General features: G+C 40.8%; 12 protein-coding genes and 1 non-coding gene across 13 annotated transcripts; 7 read left to right on the top strand and 6 right to left on the bottom strand.

The window, feature by feature from the left end:
• Positions 1-33: 33 nt before the first annotated feature.
• On the bottom strand, positions 34-1599 carry FOA43_000176 (uncharacterized protein; the record flags this gene model as incomplete). The annotated part of the gene is made up of 1 exon (XM_038920510.1): positions 34-1599. One exon carries the CDS (start codon positions 1597-1599, stop codon positions 34-36), a length of 1566 nt encoding a protein of 521 aa, XP_038776438.1.
• Positions 1600-1695: 96 nt separating this feature from the next.
• Positions 1696-1768, bottom strand: FOA43_000175. Its single transcript has one exon. It is a non-coding gene; the product is annotated as a tRNA-Lys (tRNA).
• Positions 1769-2821: 1053 nt separating this feature from the next.
• FOA43_000174 (uncharacterized protein) lies at positions 2822-4671 on the top strand (the record flags this gene model as incomplete). The annotated part of the gene is made up of 5 exons (XM_038920509.1): positions 2822-3863; positions 4233-4291; positions 4347-4387; positions 4452-4520; positions 4575-4671. 5 exons carry the CDS (start codon positions 2822-2824, stop codon positions 4669-4671), a joined length of 1308 nt encoding a protein of 435 aa, XP_038776437.1.
• Positions 4672-5104: 433 nt separating this feature from the next.
• On the top strand, positions 5105-6397 carry FOA43_000173 (uncharacterized protein; the record flags this gene model as incomplete). Its single annotated transcript, XM_038920508.1, has 1 exon — positions 5105-6397. One exon carries the CDS (start codon positions 5105-5107, stop codon positions 6395-6397), a length of 1293 nt encoding a protein of 430 aa, XP_038776436.1.
• A 571-nt stretch (positions 6398-6968) lies between these two features.
• FOA43_000172 (uncharacterized protein) lies at positions 6969-8288 on the top strand (the record flags this gene model as incomplete). The annotated part of the gene is made up of 1 exon (XM_038920507.1): positions 6969-8288. One exon carries the CDS (start codon positions 6969-6971, stop codon positions 8286-8288), a length of 1320 nt encoding a protein of 439 aa, XP_038776435.1.
• A 456-nt stretch (positions 8289-8744) lies between these two features.
• EGD1 (Nascent polypeptide-associated complex subunit beta) lies at positions 8745-9209 on the top strand (the record flags this gene model as incomplete). The annotated part of the gene is made up of 1 exon (XM_038920506.1): positions 8745-9209. One exon carries the CDS (start codon positions 8745-8747, stop codon positions 9207-9209), a length of 465 nt encoding a protein of 154 aa, XP_038776434.1.
• A 238-nt stretch (positions 9210-9447) lies between these two features.
• Positions 9448-9884, bottom strand: FOA43_000170 (uncharacterized protein; the record flags this gene model as incomplete). Its single annotated transcript, XM_038920505.1, is given in 2 exon segments — positions 9448-9861; positions 9879-9884. 2 exon segments carry the CDS (start codon positions 9882-9884, stop codon positions 9448-9450), a joined length of 420 nt encoding a protein of 139 aa, XP_038776433.1.
• A 1979-nt stretch (positions 9885-11863) lies between these two features.
• Positions 11864-14092, top strand: PRP43 (DEAH-box ATP-dependent RNA helicase prp43; the record flags this gene model as incomplete). The annotated part of the gene is made up of 1 exon (XM_038920504.1): positions 11864-14092. The coding sequence occupies one exon, from the start codon at positions 11864-11866 to the stop codon at positions 14090-14092; it is 2229 nt and encodes a 742-aa protein (XP_038776432.1).
• Positions 14093-14585: 493 nt separating this feature from the next.
• On the bottom strand, positions 14586-15668 carry PDB1 (pyruvate dehydrogenase E1, beta subunit; the record flags this gene model as incomplete). Its single annotated transcript, XM_038920503.1, has 1 exon — positions 14586-15668. The coding sequence occupies one exon, from the start codon at positions 15666-15668 to the stop codon at positions 14586-14588; it is 1083 nt and encodes a 360-aa protein (XP_038776431.1).
• Positions 15669-19115: 3447 nt separating this feature from the next.
• Positions 19116-19690, bottom strand: CDC31 (Calcium-binding component of the spindle pole body (SPB) half-bridge; the record flags this gene model as incomplete). The annotated part of the gene is made up of 2 exons (XM_038920502.1): positions 19116-19517; positions 19592-19690. The coding sequence occupies 2 exons, from the start codon at positions 19688-19690 to the stop codon at positions 19116-19118; spliced, it is 501 nt and encodes a 166-aa protein (XP_038776430.1).
• A 218-nt stretch (positions 19691-19908) lies between these two features.
• FOA43_000166 (uncharacterized protein) lies at positions 19909-22197 on the top strand (the record flags this gene model as incomplete). Its single annotated transcript, XM_038920501.1, has 1 exon — positions 19909-22197. The coding sequence occupies one exon, from the start codon at positions 19909-19911 to the stop codon at positions 22195-22197; it is 2289 nt and encodes a 762-aa protein (XP_038776429.1).
• A 36-nt stretch (positions 22198-22233) lies between these two features.
• GPI3 (Phosphatidylinositol N-acetylglucosaminyltransferase gpi3 subunit) lies at positions 22234-23480 on the bottom strand (the record flags this gene model as incomplete). The annotated part of the gene is made up of 2 exons (XM_038920500.1): positions 22234-22248; positions 22416-23480. 2 exons carry the CDS (start codon positions 23478-23480, stop codon positions 22234-22236), a joined length of 1080 nt encoding a protein of 359 aa, XP_038776428.1.
• Positions 23481-23769: 289 nt separating this feature from the next.
• FOA43_000164 (uncharacterized protein) lies at positions 23770-26373 on the top strand (the record flags this gene model as incomplete). Its single annotated transcript, XM_038920499.1, has 1 exon — positions 23770-26373. One exon carries the CDS (start codon positions 23770-23772, stop codon positions 26371-26373), a length of 2604 nt encoding a protein of 867 aa, XP_038776427.1.
• Positions 26374-26508: the final 135 nt, after the last annotated feature.

Below are 26508 nucleotides of genomic sequence, written 5' to 3'. Positions count from 1 at the left end.
TATATCACAACCGACTATTTAAGCGTAGTCAATTCAAGATGCTACACCTTCAAACTCTCCAGCTAATCGGTCGTTCATCAACCTTCTCCAATGTCGTCTATTCTTGTGAACTGGAACTCTGTTGAACTGGAAAGCAATAAGTAGCAACACCAAAACGAAAGATACCACCGATCCCGGCGTAATCATTTTGATGAAAATCCTTTTAGAGATGGTTTTCTGGTACGGACACACAGTGTTCACACCTTGTACCCAGCAGTTAGCACTAGAAATAGAGTTGATATTAATCCATACACCGTCATCGTCACCACTGATCATGTCAGTCATTTTGCTCTGTTCTCCAGCAGTGTAAGGTACAGCAACCACATATGTCTCATTTAGCTCATAGCATTTCTCAGCAGCCGAACGATAGTTCGATGTATCGTCTGTGATAACATACTCAGCATCATGATTACTATTTTGGCACATTGATCTATATTTCAGAGCACATGAAGTGGCCTTCCAGCCAAGTTTCGTCACCACGGCACATCTCCCCGCGTTCTTACCAACTTCGATAATTTCCCCGTTGTTACCCTCTATGGACCCTACAAAAGGTGGCTGGCCGGACCTCCAACTCCATAACGAGTTATCTAAGAAATCAGATATGTCGCTGAGATTCGAGAAAGAACGAGAGATTATTTGTGAGTATCCTGATGATATGATAGTATGAAACTCCGATAATGTGAACTGACTGTCTGGGGTTTCGTAGAGAAACCTAAACTTTGTTTGGTTAGAGTCTGATGAATTATATGTGTTTTGTAAGTCGAACGGCTCGTATAACATTGGTAGCGGATTGAGCGTATTGCCTTGGACATCTTGATATTCACTGGCCTCCATTAAATCACTGGCAATGAAAACAGTGTCTAGGTCGGACGAAAGATCGTAGCTTGTATTGGCAGGCATATTGTTCTCGACAATGACAACAGACAATCTTATATTCTCGGTGAAGAGTAGATTGCCAATAGTCGGAAGCTTAGAAGTGTGGATCATCTCCGGAGTAATAAGGTTCGTTATGTTCTTGAAGATCTTCCCCAATCTATGGACGCCGGATAAATTAGAGGACTCGTGGTCAACCATGGAATTCAAGTTCAATAAAACATAGAACATGTTTGTATTAAGTATGGAATCCGTGTCTAGAAGAAAAGAATCAACAATTGATGCAATTGAGGCCAAGTTAAATGTAGAAGCATTGCCACATTGAGTTGCCAGTGAGTTGGAGTTGACGGCCTTGTAAGGACAGAGAGACCAATTTTTCGTGTATTCGTTATAATAGAGATCCAACGATAGGGCCTGTATACCGACATTCAAAAGATCAGTAATATCTGTGAAGGAGCTGTCGTTGTATCCCAAAGACTGGAATATTACAGTGGTAAGATTGACACCCGTTACCACATCATATGTAATGAGAGAGCTTTTGGAAATATCCCTCTGCGTTCTCAGAGCAATAGCTCTATTGGCTGAAAGAAAAGGCCAGGCGTCATACTGGCTATTATAGAGTGTACCAGAAACAAAACCAGTGATAAGTAGTAGAACATATGCAAACCTTTCTATTCCGAACAGCATGGCTATACTATGTACATAAGTGGTGGTTAAAACAAACCAAGACATCGTTACGGATCAGAGAGCTCAGATGCAAAAAAGAACTTCAAAGGCATAAAAAGCCCTACGCGGGGATTGAACCCGCAACCTTGTGATTAAGAGTCACACGCTCTACCGATTGAGCTAGCAAGGCAAAATTCAAATAAATTTGAAAGGCAGACTTCCTAGTCTAACAATTTAAGTATGTCATAAACGACAAGTAGTGGTAAATGACGGCTGGGAATTGAAACGAAAAGAGATAGAATATTTCAAAACTTTAAGTCACATAACAGTTGACTACTTTTTTTTCTGGCTGTGGTTCAATAAAATAGTTAGTCAACAGCAAAGAACAGAAGTTAAAGAGAAGAGCTATTACGACTTTTTTAACATTCGATTATCTCTTAAAGGATCAAAATCTGCATTATACTAACGTCAAGACTAGCCAAATACAAGCAACAGGTTTCATTTGGATTTTAGAAGACTCCAGATCTATTCGTGAATTTATCCCGGTTTCATTTTTACTCTGTTCTCAAACCCCAAACCACACATCGACAAAGAACTTCCGTCATTCTCCATTGATAAAAGGTTCCTTGCATCATTGTCTTGAATACGAGACTGCACACAAGACATACAATAGATGATGTCATTCCTTAGATTAGTCTCTGAATCATTTAGTTCTACTCTGCTCTATAAATAAAACTAAAAGTGTTCATTTAATAGGTCTAATCTTGGTTTTCCAGGGTGTCTACTTTCAATTCTTATGAGGATAGATTTAACATGGCTATTGCTTGCTACAGAGTCAAAGCGGCCGTGGTGAAATATGCCGTAAGCTAGTTTTAGATAGCCTTAGTATGGCCATTCCAGGTTCAAACAAGGACACTGACCTAAGGGAATGATATATTATAATCTTAAAGTATGCTACTGAGCAAGCAGATAATTCGCCTCACCTGGATGCACAGAAATACTCATAAGTACATGAATAATATATCTTCTCCTCAAAAGCTCCCTCAAGAACATCTAATAGTTTTTTAAAGCTTTACTTTAAAGGTAAAATTAGCGATATTTTTCTTTTTCCTATTTGGGAACAATCCAGAAATTGTTCAATATGGTAGGCCTAGTCAGGATTGAAACTTCGAATTTACATTTCAACTCAACACTTCACAGGGTGTCTTACCAACTTCTTTGCAATCGTTTGGCAGAAATAATTATGAATTCGGTATTTGAGTCCCATAGAACTATTTGTAAGAAACCGTCGTTGTCCATTCTTTCAGGTTCTTCAGTGAATAAATTGAACAATGCTCAGAACGTCTTTCCGCAGAAACCAATCAAAGAAAGAATTGTTAGTAGGAGCACTGGATTGATTAAGTTTGCTCTTGAGCGATCTACCAAGACATCAAAAGAGGGTTTAGTTTTGGAATCATCATTAGAGAAAGAAAATACAACCAGTTCAAAGAGACAAGGATTACCGATTTTCATTCCGGTTGAAGAAAACGAGAAGGAAGATGAACCAGAAATTGAAAACGAAGAAGGTTCAAGTTGCAACGAGCAAGAAAAAAAGTCGCTGCATAGTCAGCAGGTGAGAAGCCAGGGATTACTCTACAAACTTGCTGCTAAACAGAGAAGAGTCTTGGACCTCAAGGAGGAGTTGGCAGAAACGGAAAAAGAGCTTGCTCACCTGGAGTTAGAATATACGGATGAAGTTCTTCCTCAAAGCCCGGAAAAGCACAAACAGATAGACCAAGCCAAACTACATTCTTCGTCGTCGAATGGACAATCTAGAAGAGGCAGAAAAATTAGCAAGAAGCCATCCATTATGGAATTTACTTCACAGCTAAGCAAGAAAGCATCGATGATAAACTTCAACGGAAATGATGCTCAGGCAATTGCAAAGAGTTTTAGCACGATTGGAGACAACATCTCGCATAATATAGCTGCTAATCCGATTCTTAGTAGAGGCAAGAATATGCTAATGAATATGAACCGAGATAATGAGAGATGGTTCAACAAGCAGGCAAATCTGATTAAGCAAAAAATTCAGCAGGATCCTAATACATTTATTGGGAGTGTGTACAATAAGGTTAATAAGTATAAAAACGACATGGTCGAAAAGAGAGCTTTTGAGGAAGATTTAGATGAAGATTTGCGGGATGATTTCGACGAGACCTGCGACGGACTCGATTACTCAGATTGTTTCTACTACGATTACGATCAAGAGTCCGATACAAAAAAATTCAGGCAGAAAATTCAGGGTACCATAGTTTGTGATGTAGATCCAGGGGAGCGCAGCGGCTTATCGAGATCGTCGAGGAAAGCTCCACTGCGAAGAACACCACTGCAGAGAGCGCCACTATGTACCTTTTCAAGCGATTCGGAAGATGAAGACAAGGATTACAGTAACGCAGTTCCTTACAAACAATAAAATACTAAAGGATCAAGGCTAACCTCTTCACAGGGTGGACCCAAAATTATCTCCCGGTACGGGGCTTATCGCGAAATCTCCACAAGCGGCGTAAACGCTTCGCCTTCGCTTGCCCTCACTATCAGCTTTATCCACTACTAGTTCTTTCGCCCATATTAGATTTATATTCCTTTTCCATTACCAATAATAACTATGACAGATTCAACCAAGACACCTGAAAACACTAGCAAAGCTACTGGTGAGAACAAGACATTCATCGTAAGTAACAATGTCGCCCTTGACATGCAACGCTTCAATACTAACTACTTCATAGGTGACTCTCAAAGAGAAGACTACTGAGCCAGCTGTTGCCAAGTAAGTAAAAAAAAAAAACAGCAGTGAATAAATTGAGATTAGTCTCTTACTAACCAACTACAAGATTCAAACAAGCTGTCAAGACCATGGGAGGAACTATTGAACATGAATACAGTTTGATCAAAGGATTCGTGTAAGTACTATAAATGCACTTTTCACTGTGAATTGCTGTTACTAACATATATAGTGTTAAATTGCCTCCAATTCATGCTGCCAAATTGAATAAGGATGATAATGTGGAGACTGTCGAAGAAGATAAGGAGGTGAAAGCCAATAGCGTCTAAGATAGTACTATCGACGCAACGGAGGACGACGCTGTAACCTCTGCGTCGATATTCTGACTTCTTTTAAGGACTTTAAATTGATTTTCAAATTTCTCGAGGCCAAGCTCCGAGAGCATCAAAACTTTTCATTTTTCTTTCATTTTTTTCCAGTTTGGAGTTTGTCAAAGCTTTTTGTAAGGCTTTAAGAGAAGCTTTTGGACAGGTTTTGAAGTTTTTTCGACCTTTTTTGGACTTTTTTTTTCTTTTTTCCATTATTTTCCCACCTATTATGACTGAAATTTGAAGCATGGAGTAAATATATAAGGAAGATGCAGCGAAATCGAAGGATGGGGTTTTTTGTTTTTAGTTGTCTCTTTTGGGTTTTTCTTGTTTAACGTGCTCTGCTCACGTTCTTTTAATATTAGCATAACAATATAAAAACGTACAAACTAAGATGGCTGAAGTCGTTTTAGGATCTCAATGGGGTGACGAGGGTAAAGGAAAGTTGGTGGATATTCTCTGTGAGGATATCGATGTTTGTTGTAGATGTCAAGGTGGTAACAATGCTGGCCATACTATTGTGGTTGATGGCAAGAAGTTTGATTTCCACATGCTTCCATCTGGATTAGTCAATCCTAAGTGTAAAAACTTGATTGGCTCAGGTGTCGTTGTGCATCTTCCTTCTTTCTTTGCCGAGCTCCACAAGTTGGAGGCCCAAGGCCTTGATTGCAAAGGCAGGTTGTTCATCTCTTCTAGAGCTCAGTTGGTGTTTGATGTTCACCAGAGAGTGGATAAATTGAGAGAAGCGGAACTTTCCGGAAATAAGAAATCTATTGGTACTACGGGTAAGGGTATTGGCCCTGCCTACTCCACCAAGGTTTCCAGATCTGGTATCAGAGTGCATCACTTGGTGAGTGATGAGCCTGGTGCTTGGGAGGACTTTGTTACTCGTTACAGGAGATTGGTGGATACTCGTTTGAAAAGATACGGCAATTTCAAGCACGATTCCGATGCTGAGATCGAGAGATACAGAAAGTTGAGAGAGGCTGTGAAACCTTTCGTCGTGGACTCTGTTCCATTTATGCACAATGCTTTGGCTGACCACAAGAAGGTTTTAATTGAAGGTGCCAACGCCTTGATGTTGGATATTGATTTCGGTACATATCCTTATGTGACCTCATCTAACACTGGTATTGGAGGTGTGCTTACCGGTTTGGGCATTCCTCCTCAAGCCATTTCCAAGGTGTATGGTGTTGTTAAGGCCTACACTACTAGAGTCGGTGCAGGTCCGTTCCCAACCGAACAGTTGAATGCGACTGGTGACAAGTTGCAAAGTATTGGCCACGAGGTTGGTGTTACTACTGGAAGAAGGAGAAGGTGTGGATGGATGGACTTGGTGGTTTTGAAGTATTCTACCTGGATCAATGGATACACTTATTTGAACATCACCAAATTGGACGTGTTGGATTCATTCAAAGAGGTGAAGGCCGCTCTCTCTTACAGCTATAAGGGTAAGACTCTTGAATCATTCCCTGATGATTTACGTATCTTAGGAAAAGTTGATGTTATTTACAAGACTTTCCCAGGTTGGGAGGAAGACATCACCAAAGTGACCAAGTACGATGATTTGCCAACCAATGCCAAGAACTACTTGGAGTTTATTGAGGACTTTGTTGGTGTTCCAATCAAGTTCGTTGGTACAGGTCCTTCCAGAGAGTCAATGCTCGAGAAACCCGAGAAGAACTGATCTACTCTTCGTTCTTTTTATTGTCTGCGTTTATTTTTCACTTGCTGCTAGTTAATAATTTTTCTTATTATTTTCATTTTCATCTAGATAGATTTTTCTAATAAGTAAAATATGCTGTTCAAGTGGCTTGCATGGCTGGCTGGATGGATCTCTGTATCTCTGACGTGCTCTGCCTCTCTGTATCTCTGACGTTCTCTGTCTGCTCGCTTTTCCAAGATCACGTTTCGAGTCGTCATTCGCGAACTTTCTCTTCAAGACTGACGCCTCACTTTTCCCAAAGTGGAACTATCTGTTAGGGCTCACTCCGGAGCATCTCTTAGCCTTGCTTGAACCACTGTTGTTTCTTATATAGCGAGATTTCTGCTTTTGCAATCGACTCATTGGCAACTCTATTCTCTTTCCTACGCACACTTCTTTTCTTCTTCACCTTGTGTTTCGAACGCAATTCGTTCTCATCCTGTTTCTCATCCAAATATCGTCCTAAACACCCTTTAAGGACTTGAATATATATATCTGTCCACTCCATTACGCCGTGCTATAAGCAATTAGCCAGTGAATCCTCACTGAGGACATGAATCAAAGCTCAAGTGAACCATCTCACAGCGGAGATGGTGGTAAAGAGGAGGTTCAAAGACTTCTTATAGAGCTGCTCAATTCTCAGAAACCCAAGATCTCACCCAATGCTCAAACTAAATTACTTAATACGCAAATTACTGATGAGGATGTTAGTTTTTTTAGGGCTGCCAATGAGGTTATTAAGCTCCATCAGTACCGAATAGATCCCACTATAAGAGATATTCTCAGTAGGCTTCAGTATTCCAACTCGCCTCATGGAGGAATTCCGCTTTCTCGAGAGTACCTGGACACTGTGGGATTGGGAAGTCAGCAGCAGCGGGATGAGCCATCACAGATACAACAGCAGCAACAGCAACAGCAACAGCGTCAAGAAGAAATCACTGACTCTTTGCTCTTTCCGCAAAGATCACGAAGTATCAGTGACACAAGCAGCTTGCGCAATGGCATAACGACGGGTAACGGAGACAACAACGGCGGGTTTCCTGTTCTATCCAATAGCATTTTCAAGATGGATGCCCCGCCAAACCTATTGCATACGTTGTCTCTTCTTTCTCCTCTTAGTGCACAGCAAACATTAGTTCAACCTCAACAGACTCAAACTACTGCTAGCGATTCCAACGGGTCCAACGGCTCTCAAACTGGCCTGGTGAACCAGCTAGTCGCCCGTATAAAGAACATGGATGCATCTCAGCAACAGAACTTGATCAGTGGCATCGCTCAAATGCTCGTGGGAACATTATCTGGGGGACAGGCTCAGCAGGCTCAGCAAGTTCAGCGGTCTCACCAATCTTCAGGTCAGCAGCTAGCGTCGTTAACACAGCCTCAGACACAAGTACCAATTGCGCCTCCGCAAGCCACGTTTCTGAACCAAAGTCATTCATTTACATCAGGTGAACAGCCTGCTTTTAAAGTACAGAAAAACAGCGAACCTCATACTCAATTCATTTTGGAGACACCTGCGTCTGGAGGAATGACGCGTTCTTTCAGTGGCTCTAACGCTAATTTTAAAAATAGTGCTGCAAAGGGTCGACATTATGAAAGTTCGAGAAATCCAGGGACTCATGGCGAAGGTAAGGACGAAAAAAGGCATTTCATCTGCGGTCAATGTGGTATATCATTTAAAAGGTCTTCGGATCTTAAGAGACACGAGAAGATTCACTTGGATGTGCCTCCCAACATTTGTCCCTTGTGTAAAAAGGGATTTGCGCGGAAAGATGCCTTGAAAAGGCACATTGATACACTTACATGCCGCCGGAATAGGGAAAAGCTACTTAAAAAATTGACTAATGCAAATGGCACCAAGACAAGCAAGTGAATCTACTTTCGTGTCAAATCTCTGTAAACTAGTTTATACATTTGTGTTTTCATCTCTTATTTATAACATTCCCAAAAGAATCATCAGAATAAGTGCTTACCCAGTATTACTCTACCGTTATTGAATGGAGTATCTCTTTTACTCGCCACACTTTAAACTATGGCTGAGCAGCAACTGCTTAGATAACCGTGAGAGTCAGCGAATAATAGTAAGAAGTGTACACTTGTTGGTCTACCAGGGCCTACTGGGTTCTACTCCCCGTGACATTTGTCGTTCTCCCGGTCCCTAAGAAAAAAAATTTTCAACTCGAAAAGTGGGTGAAAAATTTTGGATGAGAGTTCAAGGAGAAGAATCGTCATAGGAAAAAGGAGAACAAGGAAGAAGCACATTGACTTCTTCTACATATAACAGTTTACTTGCACACACAAGTTTATATTTGTGAAGACTAAAGCCAATATGCCTGTCGATCCAGCCAAACTTGCCAAACTTAAGAAACAATCTGCCAAGAGAGTGGGTGGCTCTAGAGTTAAGGCCAAGAAGGTCCAAAAGAACCCCGAGGGAGACGACACAAAGCTTCAAAATGCTCTAAAGAAGTTAAACGCTCAGGTTTTGAACGATGTTGAAGAGGCTAACTTTTTCAAGGAGGATGGTAATGTTTTGCACTTCAATAAGGTTGGTGTTCAGGCTGCACCAATTTACAATACCTATGCTTTCAGTGGTTTTGCCCAAGAGAAGAGTGTTACCGAGCTTATCCCCGGTATCTTACCTCAGCTTGGTGCTGAGAATTTGTCCATGCTCCAGAAGATTGCTCAGCAGTTGCAGGACAGACAAGCTGCTGCTGGAAATAAGGAGGAAGAAAAGGACGAGGACATACCTGAATTGGTTGAGGGTGAGACTTTTGATAAGGCAGATATCGATTGAGTGTGCTCTTTAGAAAATCACAATAAGCAATAATGCTACTGCCGACTAAAGATGTTGTTCACTTTAATGTTAATGCTGAATTTAATGTTGGTGTTGTTACTTTTTCATATAGTTATAATACTTTTCCTAGTCACATAGATTTGATACAGTAGTTGATATTAAAGTGAAGAAAAAGAAGAAAGAAGTTAGACAAATATCGTAGCTTGGCGAAATCACCCTGCTAAGTTGACCTGCTTTCTCAGACGAGACAACTGAGGAGGGCGGCACCAACAGCAATACCGATTGGCAAATGATGCATATTGGCCGCACCTTCGAATATTGGCACTGAAGGAATTGAAGGAACTGGAGGGACAATTGACTGAGTTGGAGCAGGAAGTGAAGAGTTGGCTGTAACAGGATACGAAGGAACAATAGTTGGTGTGACAACGGTTTCATTAGGAGTAATATGTTTTGTTGGTAATGGACAGAGAGTGGTAGTGGCGATAGTCGTGTTGTTAGCAGTGGTAGTGACAACTTTGTATCCTGTAGTACAGAGGGTGCCTTCAGAGGTAAAGACTGTGGTTTTAGTTTCAGGGCAGTCATCAGTTGTTTCAGGAGTTTCCGAGGACTTGGATTCAGGACAGTCATCAGTAGTTTCAGGAGTCTCGGTGGTCTTAGTTGTAGAATCACAGTCATCAGATGTAATTTCAGATGAAGTCACAGACTCCGAAGGACTATTCCACTCACCGGCGGAAGCCAATGCAGAAAAAGTCAATATGACAAGGGCAGTAATGGAATTGGTTCTCATTTTGTATTTAAAAGCGAACGAAAATATCACCTAAGTTTATCTTGATAGCTACAAATGAGAACATTTTGCTAACTACGAGCAAGAGACATCCTTCGATATTTGTACTACAATCCAGATTGTCAGAACTCCGAAATTTAGCCAGAAAATGAAGGGTCAACTTGCAGATAAACTATCCTTCAAAGGGTAATAAATGAAGGGTTTAAAAATTAGACCGCTTCTTTGACCCTCAAGACGTGCAGATAAATTGCCTAAAAAGGAAACTGCATATTACTCGAGATTTTCTTTAAGGGACATCCTCGAAAAGTGGCCTTGTTAATCTGTATATTAGCTGTAAAGAATAACCAGCACTCGTTCTTTCGGAAACAACAATTGTCTTAATCCGGAAACAACAGTTCATGGAACTATTTAGGATCTTTAACTGGTGCCGCAATTTCCCATTTAGCAGAATTTTCTGCTCAATTTATGACATTCCAATTCTGCTCTGCATCAGTAAGTAGTTCCATCTATTTTACCAAAATATAGATCAAAAATTCTGTACAATGGGCTGTCATTCAATGGAATAGAGACACAGTAAATAATATATATATATTTCAAATGAGTAAGATGATCAGATGATGTGCATTATCCGCTTTATCACTACAGCCTAACAACTTCGACTTATGCTAGGAAACGGTAACAATGAAAAAGAACCAGGTCAAAGTATGCAGCTCACATTTTGTTAAATTAATCGTCATGACTCGAAATCAAATAGATTGAAACCTACATGGAAAAGGAAATTTTTGTCAGTCGGAACCGGTATATTTTTTTATGCGTTCGCATCCTGCATGAACAATAGCCCAGGAACAAAAATCGATGCTGCACCCGCAGACCCCCAATGCTGAAATTGTCCGCGATGCACATCGGATTATGTAGTCCCTAATAAAGACATTGATTTCAGGAACAGTGAGGTACCTTCTTTCTGATTCTTATTAACTTTATCTCTTGTGACGGTCAAGGGCATAACCAAATAAACTAATCAAGATAACCATAAATGATGATGGCTTTAAAATGGAGGGAGTGAAAACTAAGAGATATTTGAGCTGTTGTCTTCCCTTACCCTTAATTATTTTCTTTCTCTAAACTTGTTGGTTTCTTGTAATCTGGCAACATAAACCTAGATCTGAATCTGAGGAAACAGCGAGATAAGCATACTTTCTTTTCTATTCTTCTTCCGCTTATATTTTCATTGCTTATTCCTACGATATCAGCTTAAATATTATGGAGATGATGTAACGCCTTGCGAACATACAAGCGTCAATTCTCAACAATTATAAATTGTACTAAGAAAACATTGAACAAGACCGAGAACGGTTAAGCTACTGCTCTACTACTAGGTACTAGTATAACAGCTATCTAAAATAGGCTGCATGAGGACAGATATAGTTAAGCAAACAATATGTTATTACCAGCTTTAGGTTGGAAGTTAAAATTGTTCTTGTTTTGTGAACGCAAATGGTAAGGTAAAATTCGGAAAATGGTCCAGTCCGTCAAAAATCTGCAGATGTCTACTAGATCCTCCGTATCTTACCAAATCAAAGGCAGGGAACGGTTGGACTGAAGAAACACATGTCCTACATTTTATATTCCGATCAGAAAAATCACTACATGAGCTCTATTATGGACTAAGCAGACCACCACAAACCAAGATTAGGGATTACTGAAGATGACGCTAAAGCATTTGCACAGCCCGAGGATCTCGGAACAAAGCGAAATCTCAACAGTTAAAATTTTCATTTCTATTTTGTTTAGTGCCTACTATCTATATTATGCTTTCGATTTGATTATTTAATTTTATTCAACTGACAGCTAACATCTGATATATAACAATATGACCGAGTCTTTGAGACCTAAAAAAAAGTCCAAAACCTCGACTATAGATACTGAGAATGAAGATATAGAAGATGGATATGGACTAGATCTCGATAAGAGATTCCAAACGACGATAAAGTACGCCAAGAAGTTTGAAGACGGTAAGATAAATCCGTTCACGGGCAGAGAGTTTTCTGATAAATATGTAAGCATTTTAAAGACAAGAAGGAATCTCCCTGTTCACCAGCAGCGAAAGGAGTTTCTAAAGATGTTTCAGTCGAGTCAGATCATGGTTCTTGTTGGTGAGACAGGTTCTGGTAAGACCACTCAGATTCCACAGTTTGTTCTATACGATGATATGCCTCAGCTTACAGGAAGTCGAGTTGGAATTACTCAACCCAGAAGGGTGGCTGCCATGTCTGTTGCTGCGAGAGTTGCCGATGAAATGGACGTTAAATTGGGTGAAGAAGTTGGTTATAGTATTCGTTTTGAAAATATGACTTCTAGTAAGACTGTCTTGAAGTATATGACTGACGGTATGTTACTTCGTGAAGCCATGGAAGACCACGATCTATGCAAGTACTCTTGCCTCATATTGGATGAGGCCCATGAAAGAACGTTGGCCACGGATATATTGATGGGCATGTTGAAACAGCTTTGCGAAAGAAGGAAAGATCTCAAGTTAATCATCATGTCGGCCACTTTGGATGCTGAAAAGTTTCAGAGCTACTTCAATAGTGCCCCGTTATTGACGGTTCCTGGACGTACGTATCCTGTGGAGCTATATTATACTCCAGAATTTCAGAGAGATTATTTGGATGCTGCAATTAGAACCGTTTTACAAATTCATGCGACTGAAGAAGCCGGAGATATTTTACTTTTCCTAACAGGTGAAGAAGAAATTGAAGACGCTTGTAACAAAATCAGTTTGGAGGCAGACCAGCTAATTAGAGAGGAAGGATGTGGTCCTTTAAAAGTGTATCCATTGTATGGTTCGTTACCACCGTATCAACAGCAAAAGATTTTTGAAAAGGCACCTCAAGCTTTCAAGCCTAATGGAAGACCTGGAAGGAAGGTGATTGTTTCCACCAATATTGCAGAGACATCTTTGACCATCGATGGTATTGTGTACGTGGTTGACCCTGGTTTCAGCAAGCAAAAGGTCTATAACCCTAGAATCAGAGTGGAATCATTACTTGTTTCCCCAATTTCCAAGGCTTCTGCTCAACAGAGAGCCGGTAGAGCTGGTCGTACCAGACCCGGTAAATGCTTTAGACTCTACACTGAAGAAGCCTTCAAGAAGGAACTGATACAGCAGAGTTACCCAGAGATTCTCAGGTCCAATCTATCCTCTACTGTGTTGGAATTGAAGAAGTTGGGAATTGATGACCTTGTTCATTTTGATTTCATGGACCCTCCTGCTCCCGAGACAATGATGAGAGCATTGGAAGAGTTGAATTATCTAGACTGCTTAGACGATGAAGGCGAACTAACGTCTCTTGGTCGTATGGCCTCGCATTTCCCCTTGGATCCCATGTTGGCTGTGCTTCTCATTATATCACCTAAGTTTCACTGTTCCGAGGAAATTCTTACAGTTGTCTCTATGCTTTCTGTTCCTAATGTGTTTGTGAGACCCGGAGGTGCTGGTGCTAGAAAGGCAGCTGAAGATGCCAAAATGGCTTTTGCGCACCCTGATGGTGACCATTTGACCCTGTTGAACGTTTATAATGCATTTAATTCGGACGAGGCTAGGCAAACTGGTGGCAGAAAATGGTGCAAAGAGAACTTTCTTTCATTTAGATCGTTGAAGAGTGGCGATAATGTCAGAAGACAACTATCTAGAATCATGGAGTCCTATAATTTGGAGATGAATTCCACGGCATACGAAGATCCAAAATACGATGATAACATCAGAAAAGCGCTTACTGCCGGCTTTTTCATGCAGGTGGCTAAGAGAAAGAGCACAGGTAAGGGCTACATTACTGTTAAAGATAGTCAGGATGTTTTGCTGCATCCATCTACGGTGTTGAGTAAACAAGATGAGTGGGTAATCTACAACGAGTTTGTCTTGACATCAAAGAACTACATTCGTACCGTTACTAGCATTAGACCTGAATGGTTGTTGGAATGTGCTCCAATCTACTATAACTTGGACCACTTCCATGAGGACGATGTCAAGATGACTTTGGAGAGGGTCCGTGATAGAATGGAAAAGCCGGACAAGAAGCACAATGGAAAGAATTTCTAAGTGTTACAATGTGTATAGATCAAAAATAGGATAGCATCATAAGAAAAGTTTAAGAATGAAACTGAAAACGTTAGATTAAAAAACAAAGATAAAAGACAATCAAAACAAACTTCAATAGCGTCAAAAGGCAAAAAGGCAGGGCAAGACAAAACAAAACAAGACGAAACAGTGGAAAAACAGAATAGAAACAAAGACAAACGGCCGACAAGATCAAATAAGAAAGTTTATTCTTTTTTTTCACTCTCTTTCTCTCTCACTCTCTGGGCGACAGTAGGCCTGTCTAGCAATCACAAATCAATCAAACAAAAGACGAAAAAACGAAAAAACAAAGGGGGGAACAAACAAGATAAACGACAAACAAACAAACAAAAAAAACAAAGGCAACAAGTAAAGCAGACATCATACCGTGATCATAAGAGATTTGATTATAAATATCGTGGATGAAAGGTTTAAAAACGAGATATCAATGTATTGATAAGTGGAATAAATGCGTTTAAGCCCACTCACCCAAAGACATAACCTTCTCAATACCTCTAACAACGGTTGGGGTGTCTGGGAAAGCAAAGTCCTCCAATGACTTGGCGTATGGAGTTGGGGTTTCACAACCAGTAACTCTAACAATTGGAGAGTCCAAGTAATCGAAGGCAGAAGATTCCATGACCTGTGCACAGATTTCAGCACCGACACCAAAGGCAGGGAATCCAGACTCGACAGTAAGAGCATGCTTAGTCTTGATGATGGACTTCAAAATAGTATCCCAATCCATAGGCTTGATAGATCTCAAGTTGATGATTTCAACATTAAGACCGTACTTGTCTCTAACGATATCTGCAGCTTCCAAACAGAAGTTCAAGTTTCTGGTGTAAGAAATGATAGACAAATCTTTACCCTCTTTTAGAATCTGGGCCTTACCAATTGGCAATGTGAAATCAGGAGAAAGAGCCTCTTCAGAAACAGGGAACGATTGACCATAAAGCAATTCATTTTCCAAGCAAACAACTGGGTTTGGGTCTCTAATAGCAGCCTTTAACAAACCTCTTGCATCTTCGGCAGAGTAAGGAGAAATGACCTTTAGACCTGGAATAGCACCGTACCAAGTAGAGTAATCTTGGGAATGCTGAGCAGCAACACCGGCAGCGGCACCGTTAGGACCTCTGAAAACAATATTGACTGGCAATTTACCACCAGACATGTAATAAGTTTTACCTGCAGAGTTGATAATTTGATCAATGGCCTGCATGGCAAAGTTCATTGTCATGAACTCACAAACTGGCTTTAAACCAGCAAAGGCTGCACCAACACAGAGACCGGTGAAACCCATCTCAGTAATTGGAGTATCGACGATTCTCTTTGGACCAAACTTATCCAACAAACCTCTGGAAATCTTGTAGGCACCATTGTATTGGGCAACTTCTTCACCCATAAGGAAGACACTTGGATCACGGTCTAATTCCTCTTCCATGGCATTGTCTAATGCATCTCTGACAGTCATAGTCTTTCCTGCAGCGGCAGTGGCCATACTTCTTATAGAGTGTTGGACAATTGGAGCCTTGGAAAGGGCTCTTCTAAAGGACATCATATTTGCAGTGAGGTAGAACAAAAAGACAAAGAATTCACAAGGGAAGTAGATCTAGTTAAATCTAACAATTACAAGGAACAGTTAGAAAGAATAAGAAGAAAGCAAATTGGAAAGAAACGGAAGGAGAAAAAAATAGGACAAGGCCATCCCCAAAAATGGAGCTTAAGCAAGAAAAATAAAATACAGTGCAATCAGTCGGTAAATTGAGGAGGACGGGATTTTTTTACCTCGCTCATTCATCGTTTTAGCCTGAGAAAGCGGAAAAGCTGCGCGCACCGGAAGACCCACCTCCATAACTTTCGCACTGAAGCTTCCCCTGCTCGCATACAATAACTCTCCGCAACGCTCCGGATAATTTTTCTAAAAATTTTTTGTGGAAAAGGTGGGGACTGCGCCACAATCCAGTTCTATTTGTCATAATAAACTAAATATCACTTGCCACAAATCTGGGGATGCGGGCGGGTTTAAGGGAAAGCAGCCCCCGATGTGGGGTGAGTGTGGAGGAATTATCGAAGCACCGCGTTACAAGGGCTGCTATAGGCCCGCCGAGGTATTATACGGGAGTACCGCCCGAGTAGTTTTGGTGGGGTTGCCGACTCTATGGGCATATCACACGTTCCTTAGGGTACCTGCTGATGTTTACCTGGTGGCTATGAGGCACTTGGATATGAAGCGCTGATCTGACATATTAGGCACTGACTTCGACTTTGTTCGCCCTTACATTCTTGTTTCCGATCATGGCGGATATACATTTATTAAGGGTTAGGACATAAATAAAAAATCTTTTTATGTTTTATGTATGATGATATGTACATCACGTGTGATTGTTCACGTGCTTTTAAGTTCTCTATCTTTAAGTTATTGACTGAGTTCTACTTAAAAGAGTAACTCTTCTTATTGGTGATTAGTAAAGGTATGCTATCCTCAATCAGAAATGAAATACATATATCTGAAGCGTGATGTGTCCTGGTGTAAGGTTGGCGGATCACAGTCATGACGACTAGTGAGTCTGGCGAGTAGTGAAAATGTTTCATATCGTTACCGTTAAGCCTATAACGGGTTGAATGTAAATATGTACGAAAAGAGGACGAAGTGTATGCTTGGGAAGGTTTCAGAATCCCGAAGTGAAGTAATAGAGACATTAAGGTGCCAGTGAAGGCTTACGAAGTGATGTGAAAAATAAAGCTATTGATATAGAGCCAAGTGCTCGGCATCAAAATTGATCCAGGCTAATCCCGTTCGGATGCAAGGTTTTTGTTCATAACGACTTAATAACTCGCAAGCTTGAAAGAACAAGCATTACTGGTATCTTTTTGGGATACGCAGGAGACACTACAATTATTTACCGATCAGATCTAGGGTTGGTATGATTAACCATTAGCAACGCTGCAAGACTGGACATATCATATTATGTCCCGCTATTGTCAAGGAGTCTTCAGAAAGCTATGAAGATTTACCTGCAGAATGTTAGAAAAGTTATTCGATATTTAGAAAAGTAATATTTTAAAAGAATAGAAAACCTAGATTTGCATTATATGATCACAAACTATCTGGCATGCAAGAAATAAATGGGAGATTGGGTGGCTATTATAGGATAACCTGAGTAAGCGATGCCGACCTTGGTGGTCCCTCGCACTGTAATATATTATAATGAAACTGCTTTATATATAGCAAACTGTAAATTATCCGAATATGGGAATGCAGGGGAGTGTGTAACAATAGAGAAGTTTATTCAAGCCGGTTTTGATTTGATGATTTATTGGTTTTGCGTAGTTATCATCCTACTTCGTTGCTCATTCACTACTCGATTCGATCATTTGATGGGAAACTGGAACCAATCCAGGTTGTAGCAATGATATAAGGACACAACGATGAGTGGCACGTACATCACATTTATCCAAGATGAAAAGCAACCATTCGTTGCGAACTCTTCATCATAATTGCATACAAGGCCGAGCACTTCATTTGCATCGACCGACTTTTCACCTTCGCTTTGCGCCTCTGTTTCAATTTCTGCCATACTAAATGATATGGTCGTGGCAAGTAGAACTAATCCAACGAAGGCCGAGCTGGAAACATGAATGAGCGATAATGCCTGCATCCATCTTCTGACTGTTATTTGATTGTCCATGTTTGCGTAGTAGGACAAGTAGTTGGTCATATTGACTGTAGAGTACTTGCACACCTCGAAAATGCATCCCAAAACAGTAATCCAAGCTTGAAACGATTCTATGTAGATCAATATGTAGCCACCTTTCATAGTGACAGGAAATAGAAATGAGTGTAAAACAGCAGAGCAAAATACCACCATGAACCAACCTAATCCTTTCTCTAAGGCCAATCCGTGAACAAGGAAACCTACTAATACTGCCATATAACAAAGCTGGCACGCTATAACAAGAGAAAATATTATGCACTTTATCATCCAGTTTCCGGCTTCTCTCAGGATCGTGTCCACTCTCATAAACATAATGAAAAAGCTGATAAAAATCATAGTAGGAGGGTCCTTTGTGTATTCAGACAGTCTATACACTAGATGATTGGGCACTCTATCGGACACTTTTGTGGCCCAAAACATATACTCGTTATCGGTCATGTTGAGCGCCACAATCGAAGCGATTGAAACTAGAGACGCAATTGAGAGGAGCATCTTCTCCCTTGTTCGAGGGTTGTGAATACTCTCATGAGCTTCACAGTGTGATGCGATCTCTACTTCAAGCCTTTCTCCTCTATTTCCCAGCATATACTTACTAGTCTACACCAAGAAGAATCATTCAGCTTTTTCACCGGATGTTGAGCCATATATATTATGATTGTCTTTGTTACTAAGTAGGTTGATTATTCACAATTAACACAGTGTGCCAGTATACACCAGAAGCGTAATAAACATAATAAGCACATGTGTCTCGCTCATTTATCAATTTACTAATCCGGGAAGGCACCTGCATCTTATTTTCAGTCATGTGCTAGCGCCATCAAATTAACTATTCTCCCGCGCAGATCTTGCTGCGAGCAATCAGAGAGATGCAGTGGTACTTGCCGATAACTTTTTCTCCTCTCTGCCTATTACTCATTCGAGAGGTAATATTTTCGATTGAGGGGGAAAATCTTCCTTTCCTCTCCTTTCCCCTTCTATTCGAGCCGCACGCGAACCTGCAGGATGTAATGCTGCACGGCAAAATTGAGAAGAGCTTGCACCTTTTCTTTATCTAAGTAGTGCATAGCAGCTGTCGGGAGCTGCCAAATTTAGAATAATCTGGCCTGATTGGTTTATGCAGAATCATGGTGCATCAATTCAGTACTCATTTATATGCGGTATGTCTTGACTATTAAGTAACGCAAGCAGCCATTTCCCCCTCTATTCGGTTGCAGATATTTGTGTATACCTGTACCTGCGAATGTGTATGCATGTTCGCACAGACTAGCGTACCTTGATTAATTAGTTTAATTTTCCATACATATATTAAGAAACTCGTGCTCACTAATCTCTCCATCGCCGTCCAAGTCGAACTCGTCAATCATGGCCATCAGCTCATCATCGGTGAGATTTTCACCCAATTCTTTGGCAACCCGGCGAAGGTTCTTCAAACTAATTTTTCCCGTCCCGTCGTCATCAAAGAGTTTAAATGCCCTCTTAATTTCCTCTACTGGGTCTCTTTCCACTATTTTACTGGCGACAAATCTGTAGAAATCATCATAACGTATCAGCTTCTGATCGTTCGAATCGTACTTCTCTATTACAGAGAGAACCTCTTTCTTCGAGTAATTAAACCCAAGTGCTCTCAAAGCCACCTTCAATTCATGGTAATCTAATAATCCATCATTATCCAAGTCGAATAAGGTGAACTGGTGCAACAACAATCGTTAGTAATGTAAATTCAGCTGTGTCTTTTTCTTTCTTTGTTCGTAGTTATACTTACAGCTTCTCTGATTTCCTGCTTCTGTTCATTTAAGAGTTCTTCTTTCGCCTGTCTATTTGTTTTATTCACCGAAAGCGGTGAGGGTCCAGCTGTACTCATCTTCAGTGTAGGTGCGAGAATAGTCTTAGACAATGAGACAGGTAACATTTTAACACCTTTTTTACCTTTTTTATTCCCCTTTACGCGACTAAAACGCGATGTTGATCTACCGCGATTAATTCTCGCAATCGTTTCCAGTTCCGTCTCATTGTGAGACTATCGACCTGTATCAAAGTCAGGTATCTACTTATTACATCTATATTTGTTTCTACCCTAGTATGTCAGACGAAGTCGATAAACTACACAATATCATACGACGGCTTGATGAAAAGCTTAAGACTTTTTCTGACCAGGTTCAAAGCCTCAAGGAGGAACTAACTAAAAGTCACCAAGACAACGATGAGGCATCGAGATTGATAGACAATCTTTCTGAAGAATTGGAGAAGCGAACAGTTGAAGTCAACGTCTTATCGATTGAAAACAGAAATATAGAGTCTGAGTTGCAGGCTGTCAACAAATCGTACAATTCACTCAAGAAAGAGTATGCTAAAGCTAAGGATCAATTAATACTCCAGTTTGAGGTGGAACATGATAATATTAATGAGACAATGAGTCCAGATCAACTTCGAACACGAAACAAGTTGTTGGAATTGACACTGGTGAAGCTTAGAGAAGAATCATTGGATAATGAGTTGAAACTTAGTGAAAAGGTCAACTCGTTAACGGATAAGGTTTCCAAGTATGAGACTAGGGCTTCAATGCAAACCGATTTGGGAAGATTGAATGAGGAACTTCAAGCCCAGCTAGAGAATTTACAGAAGCCCGAAGAATTGATTGAAAATCTTACGCTAAAAAATCAAGATCTAATTACTCAGAACGAGAAGCTTGCTGAGAATGTGAAAGAGCTCGAAGAACTAGAGTCCTTGAATCAAGAGCTTATCGAGAATCACAGTTTAATTCAAACGGAGCTGAAGCAGGAGGTTTCACAGTTGGAAAAGAAATTGCGAGAGAGAGAGCAGCAGATTGATGAGCTTGACTCGAAGATTCAGAAACTTGAAAAGGTAATTCTACGTCTGAATGCTGAAAAGAGCGGTTCAACGGTTCAGGAAAAGACTTCCCAGCCAATCATAACAGAAGAATCGATTGTAGAGGTTCATGAAATGAGTTCTAAGAAGTTCAACGAACATTTGGATAACTTACTGATAAGAGAGGATAACTTCAAGATTGGCGTAATGAAGAAACTTGTTGATCTCTCAACTTTAACGTCTTATTTCTTTGAAAGAGTTGCTGCTCAAGTGCATCTTGGAAAAGAAGAAAGGCATCTAAAGTCCGCTAATTGCCTTTTCAAGATCAACGCTTACGCTACCTCCCTGTTGGAAGTTTACAAATTTAAATCCACTGTGATACCACATGAGATTGTTGAGCAGATCGACGTTTATCTACGCGAATTTGTCGATAACTACAAAGAAGGACAGTTAGAACTGGATATACAGCTGGACCTAATAAGTTGCGACGATTTGCTCCGAGGACGAGAGCTGGCTATCATACAGTTGTCCACTTTTAGCGAAGAGTTGAAATTGGGATTAATAGTAATTAACAATCTAGAAGGATTCAAGGTGGGTCAGATTAAAGAGAATCTTTCCAGATTGATCCAATTAACAGACGCCAAGTTGACTAAGTTGATAAGCATGAGAGCAGCAAGGGAAGGAGTTGCAAGTATCACAATTGACGTTAAACCGCTTCATATCTATCTTTGCAATCTAATTGCTACCTTTGATTCGCACCATGTTACAGAAGACGATATCATTCTCGATGCAGCAGTCATCAATCAAAAATGTAAATTATTAGAACGCCTTGAATGGAGGCGGGAAAAGATACCTGTATCCATCGTATTACAAGAGGATGCCTCGAAGCTGGTTCAGCATGCTCTTGTGAAACAGCCAGAGACAAATAATGATGGTTTCATTGACAAACTTAATCTGAAGATCGGTGTCCTTGAGGCAAGGTTGAAGAAGCTTCAAATTAATGAGGAGAAGTTGACCGAGGTCGGTAAATCCCTTGAAGACGAACATATAACGAATGAAAACCTCGTCAAACAGGTGACCGAGCTGAAATCTTTGAAAGAAGAGCTACAGGACAAAATTAATCATATGAACAAGTTATTAAATGCATTTGGTCTTGATCATTACAACCACGACGAGCGTGAAAGTAAGAGTCAAGTGCATGAAGAATTCCATAACTTGACCAAGAATAGAATGATCAACGAGATCGCCAAACAGAGAGATCTAATAGAGAGGTTATCGACCAAAAAAGGGCCTTCAGAGGATTATTCTTGGCTTGAACAAGATATATCTGTCGCCAGATACCGTGATGATGGAAAGACGGCCATATTTATAGATGGTTTGTTTGATCTAGCACTTAATTTTATTGCAGGTGCCCGTACTATATCGAAGCAGAAGCATGATGTTGCCGAATATTATGCTGGTATCATGGAAGAGAAGCTCACGGATTTTATTTTGAGATCATATGGTGGGAAAGGAGAGGAAAGTTATCTGATGAATCTTTAGGGATGCGAATAGTACTTGTTGGGCCACTTTCTAGCCTTATCGATATCTTTTCTAGGCCACAGCCAGTCCAACACCCTCAGAATGAATATGTCAACCACCACGCATAGAACAAACAACAATCCTGCCCACGAGCCACAGTTGTAAAATTTAATAAGCCGATTAATGAGCGTAAGATGATCCTGGCTGTAGACGCTATCGTAGACTTTCTCTGTACGTACGGCTATATCAGACCAGTCGTACATCTTTTCAATCTCCTTATGAAATGAAGAGGTGTCAGTTTCTCCCCTCTTAAGTTTTCCCACGGCAACGTTGACAGATTCTACCAAAGAATCCTCTTCTGGCTGTGCGAATACAGTCATTTTACTGGGAAGCACCTCGGGAATACCACCAACATTTGTAGTGACAACGAGTAAGCCACAACATGCTGCTTCAACCAAAACTGTACCAAAGGCCTCAGTTAAAGTGGGGTGAAGATAAATTTGGCCTTTTATCATAACATCTCTCACTTGCTCATGTCGTATACTACCAATTAACTCAACATGATCTTGAAGCTGATACCGTTCACGCATCTGTTCCAAATCAATGAACTTTGGCCCATCACCAGCGACAAGAAAACGAATTTCAGGGTGATCCATGCAAATTCGAGGAATAATGGCGGTGAGTAGATCAGCACCCTTATTGGGGAACAATCTTGAGATGACCACTATTGTAATGGTCTCTAGAGAAGGACGAAGATCTGCAGGCATAAAATCATCCGCCACAACAGCATTAGGAATCACCGATACCGTGGAAGGGTCCAAAGAAGCCCGAAGTACCGTGTTCTCCTTGCATGTATTGCTGACGCATATCACGTGACCTACATCTGTCAAAGTAAACTTCAAGAGCTTGTTACCCAGAATAGAGCCGACAGTGGCAAAACCGAACAAGGAGTGGTCAGTAAAGACAGTCTTAAGACCCATAGTACTGCCATGAAGAATAGCTTCGTGGCACAGAGAACTGAAACTACCATGACCATGTACTATATCTATTTTCTCTCTAATGAAGATGTATCGGAGAATAGGGAAGGCAGAAAACACCGTGGGAAAAGTACACTCTCTATAAAGCACCACAAATGGAACATAGTACACTTTAAGACCATTGGTCAGGATTCTGACACCAGTCCGATCTTTATAGGCGTGTGTTATCACTATAACTGAGTGTCCCCTCGCAATAAGCCTTTGAGCCAAGTGGTATATATGGAGCTCAACTCCTCCCGGTTGAGGGTAAAAAAAATCAGACACCATGGCGATATTGTAGCTCCTTTTCTTAGAGAGCATGGCAAAAATAACGACCGAATAACACTTCTCTAAATATAAAACCTGTCGTAAAACTGAACTGCCACTGGATGAAGAACACGGAAAAATAATATTATGACGTGCTGCGAAGTCTGAAGGAAGCGAAGCATTTCATTTTCCATTTCTCAGCCTGCTTTCTTCACCTTGAATTCCATACATAGTATTTTTTTGTTGTTGGTTCGTTTCAGTCGTTCTTTTCTGCTCAACCCGTTTTCTTCATTCAGTGCTTAACAAATAAATGCCCTCAGATAAAAAGAATTACACACCGTTGCCGAAGGGACTTGAAGGTGCCAGTAACGGTTCTGTTGAGTCGCATTCGGCAGAATCTCTGCCCTCGGCACCAGTGAGTATTGAGGCCAATTCCGGTCAAATGTCCGAAGATCCTCCTCCATATGAACAAGGGGGCTTTGAGCAGTTTGAAATAGAGGACCCGGTTGCCTTGGAAGCCTCATCTTCTCGACCGGGACTTCTGGGGAAGGCTGAGGATTTGGCCAGAAACATCAACACGAGAATATTTACGCCCATAAACGAAGCCCTCGACCCGGTATATGAGGCATGGCGCTATATAAGCAGCAAGATAGATGCATGCATTTCCAAGGTGGGAAATCCCTTAATAGTGAAACGACTACTGTACGTTCTATTTGTCGCCGTCCTCATCTATATGATATCTGCAAGTAGTGTCTATGGCAGGAACAACAGTTATTACGGTTCTTTTCACGACTTGAATGTTCTTTCTCAATACATTGAAGATAAAATTGATCCTCATCGTCTTGAGGAGAATCTGGAGTATCTTTCTTCCATGCCTCATATGGCAGGAACGGCTGGTGACTTATCCCTCGCTCGTTATATCGAAGAGTATATTAAGAAGACAAATATTCGCCAGCTTGATGGACAGCCCTTCCAGGCTTTCACTGAATATCCTTCCAACGATTCCTTTGTGAATTTAGTGGGATCTGATGGTCAGATAGTGTATAACTGTTATCTTGTGGACAGTGTCCAGGATGGAACGGATGTTGAAGAGAGGGACGATAACAAAGAAATTCAAGAAATTCAAGAAGAAACCAGTAAGGATAGCAACGACAAACCTAATGATATATCCCACTGGTCATTCAATCCTGGCTCTCGTTCAGGTTCTGCAACAGGTAAAGTTGTGTATGCAAACTACGGTCTTCGTCGTGATTACGACACTCTTGAATCCTATGGCATTGATCTCTCTTCATTTGTTGCCTTAGTAAAATACGGTGGAGGTATCCCAGATTACAAGAAGATCCAGTATGCCAAGGCAAGGGGTGCCGTTGCCGTTCTTTTCATAAGTGATCCTGTTTCAGATTCGCCTTATTCGCTCTATTCCATTCAAAGAGAGCCTGTTGCGTATCCGGATATTGCTTCCGGCAATATCATTGATCCAGGTCCAGGATCTGCCGACAAGATCCCCGACTATTTTGATTCCGACACGCTTTTAGCTACTTCCTCTGCTTATCCAGAGATACCTTCTATTCCTATTTCATGGGCCGATTTTATAGAAATCATGGATAAAGTGAAAGAAACTGGCGTACATATTTCTGACTGGAATGTACAGATTGGCGATAAGAAAGTGGATATTTGGACTGGTAGTGATCAATTTAAGGTCAATATGGCCAATGAGCTCGTCCAGCGTCCGTTCAAAGAGATGTGGAACGTTATAGGTAGAATTGACGGCAGTGAGCAGGATGCTCTCGCTGTAGTTATTGCTGCAAATAGGGACTCTGCTTGCTATGGTGCCAGTGAGGCATCCGGAACTGCTGTCTTGCTTGAATTAATGAGTGTTTTGTCCGAGATGAAAGCGTCTATGAAATGGTCTCCTCTCAGATCGATCTATTTCATATCCTTCTCTGGATCCAAGTACAATCAAGCGGGCGCTGCCAATTTAGCTGTCCGAAGATCCGAATTCTTTAAAAGGAACGTCTTTGCTTATATCGATTTGAGTGACGCTGTGGCGGGATCCAAAATCAATTTCTCTGGGGATCCGTTGTTCTACAATACGATGATCAATTTACTTCATGATACCATGGATCCAATTCAGAATGTCAGTCTCAGTGATATGTGGGATAAGAAATACGACTACTCGTTGGATGTCACCAAGAGTTATATGCCGTTCGTTTCACACTTTAGTATTCCTTCTTTGGATCTTAGCTTTGAGGGATCCGGCGAAAGACGATACCCCAAAAACTCGTGTCTAGACACTTTTCAGCGGTTCAAAAAGATGGATATGGACTCTGAGATGAACTATCACAAGACTCTAACGAGCCTTCTGGCCAAGGTTCTTTTGGAATTATCTGATAAGCCTATTATTCCTCTGGATATCTATGCGTTAGTATCTTTGATGAATGAAAACGCCAAAGATCTTCGAAATTATGCGAACTTGAAGCTGAAGAACTCTAATATCCATCTTGACTTTTCTAAGTTCGAGCAGGCCCTAGTTAGAATGAAAGAAATGGGTCGTGAACAGCAATCCTTTTTTAGTACCTGGATGGAAATTGTGGATTCCTCGTCCGGTATTGAGCCTAATCTACTTGCAGTTAATAGATGGGACTGGAATACGAGGTTGAGTGTGCTTCAGAAAATATTATCATCTTCCGACGGAATTTATAATAGGCCTTGGTGTCGAAATATGATATTTGGACAACAGCTGAATCTACCCGAGGAGTATGATGATTCGGGAAATCTTATTACCTTCCGGTACAATAGTTACCCTGGCGTCAGAGATGCTCTTAATGATGGAAATTGGAAAGATGCTCAGACAGAGTTGGACAGAACTACCAGCTTGATTAATGAGCTCGCCAGTGTATTCCAGATTCCTTGAAGACGTACATAAAGCATATACAGTCATTTTATTTTTTACCAAGTTTTCTTTTATATTTTAATGTTGATGGGTTCTTCATATGGCATTATATCTTTCGCATTAAAAAGAGAGTGTGTGTATACATGATCTAGATAC

Source organism: Brettanomyces nanus, chromosome 1 (genome assembly GCF_011074865.1).
Source record: "Brettanomyces nanus chromosome 1, complete sequence".
In the NCBI taxonomy this organism is placed as follows: domain Eukaryota; kingdom Fungi; phylum Ascomycota; class Pichiomycetes; order Pichiales; family Pichiaceae; genus Brettanomyces; species Brettanomyces nanus.
Note: the sequence above shows the minus strand (reverse complement) of the source record. Positions and strands in the feature narration are given on the sequence as shown.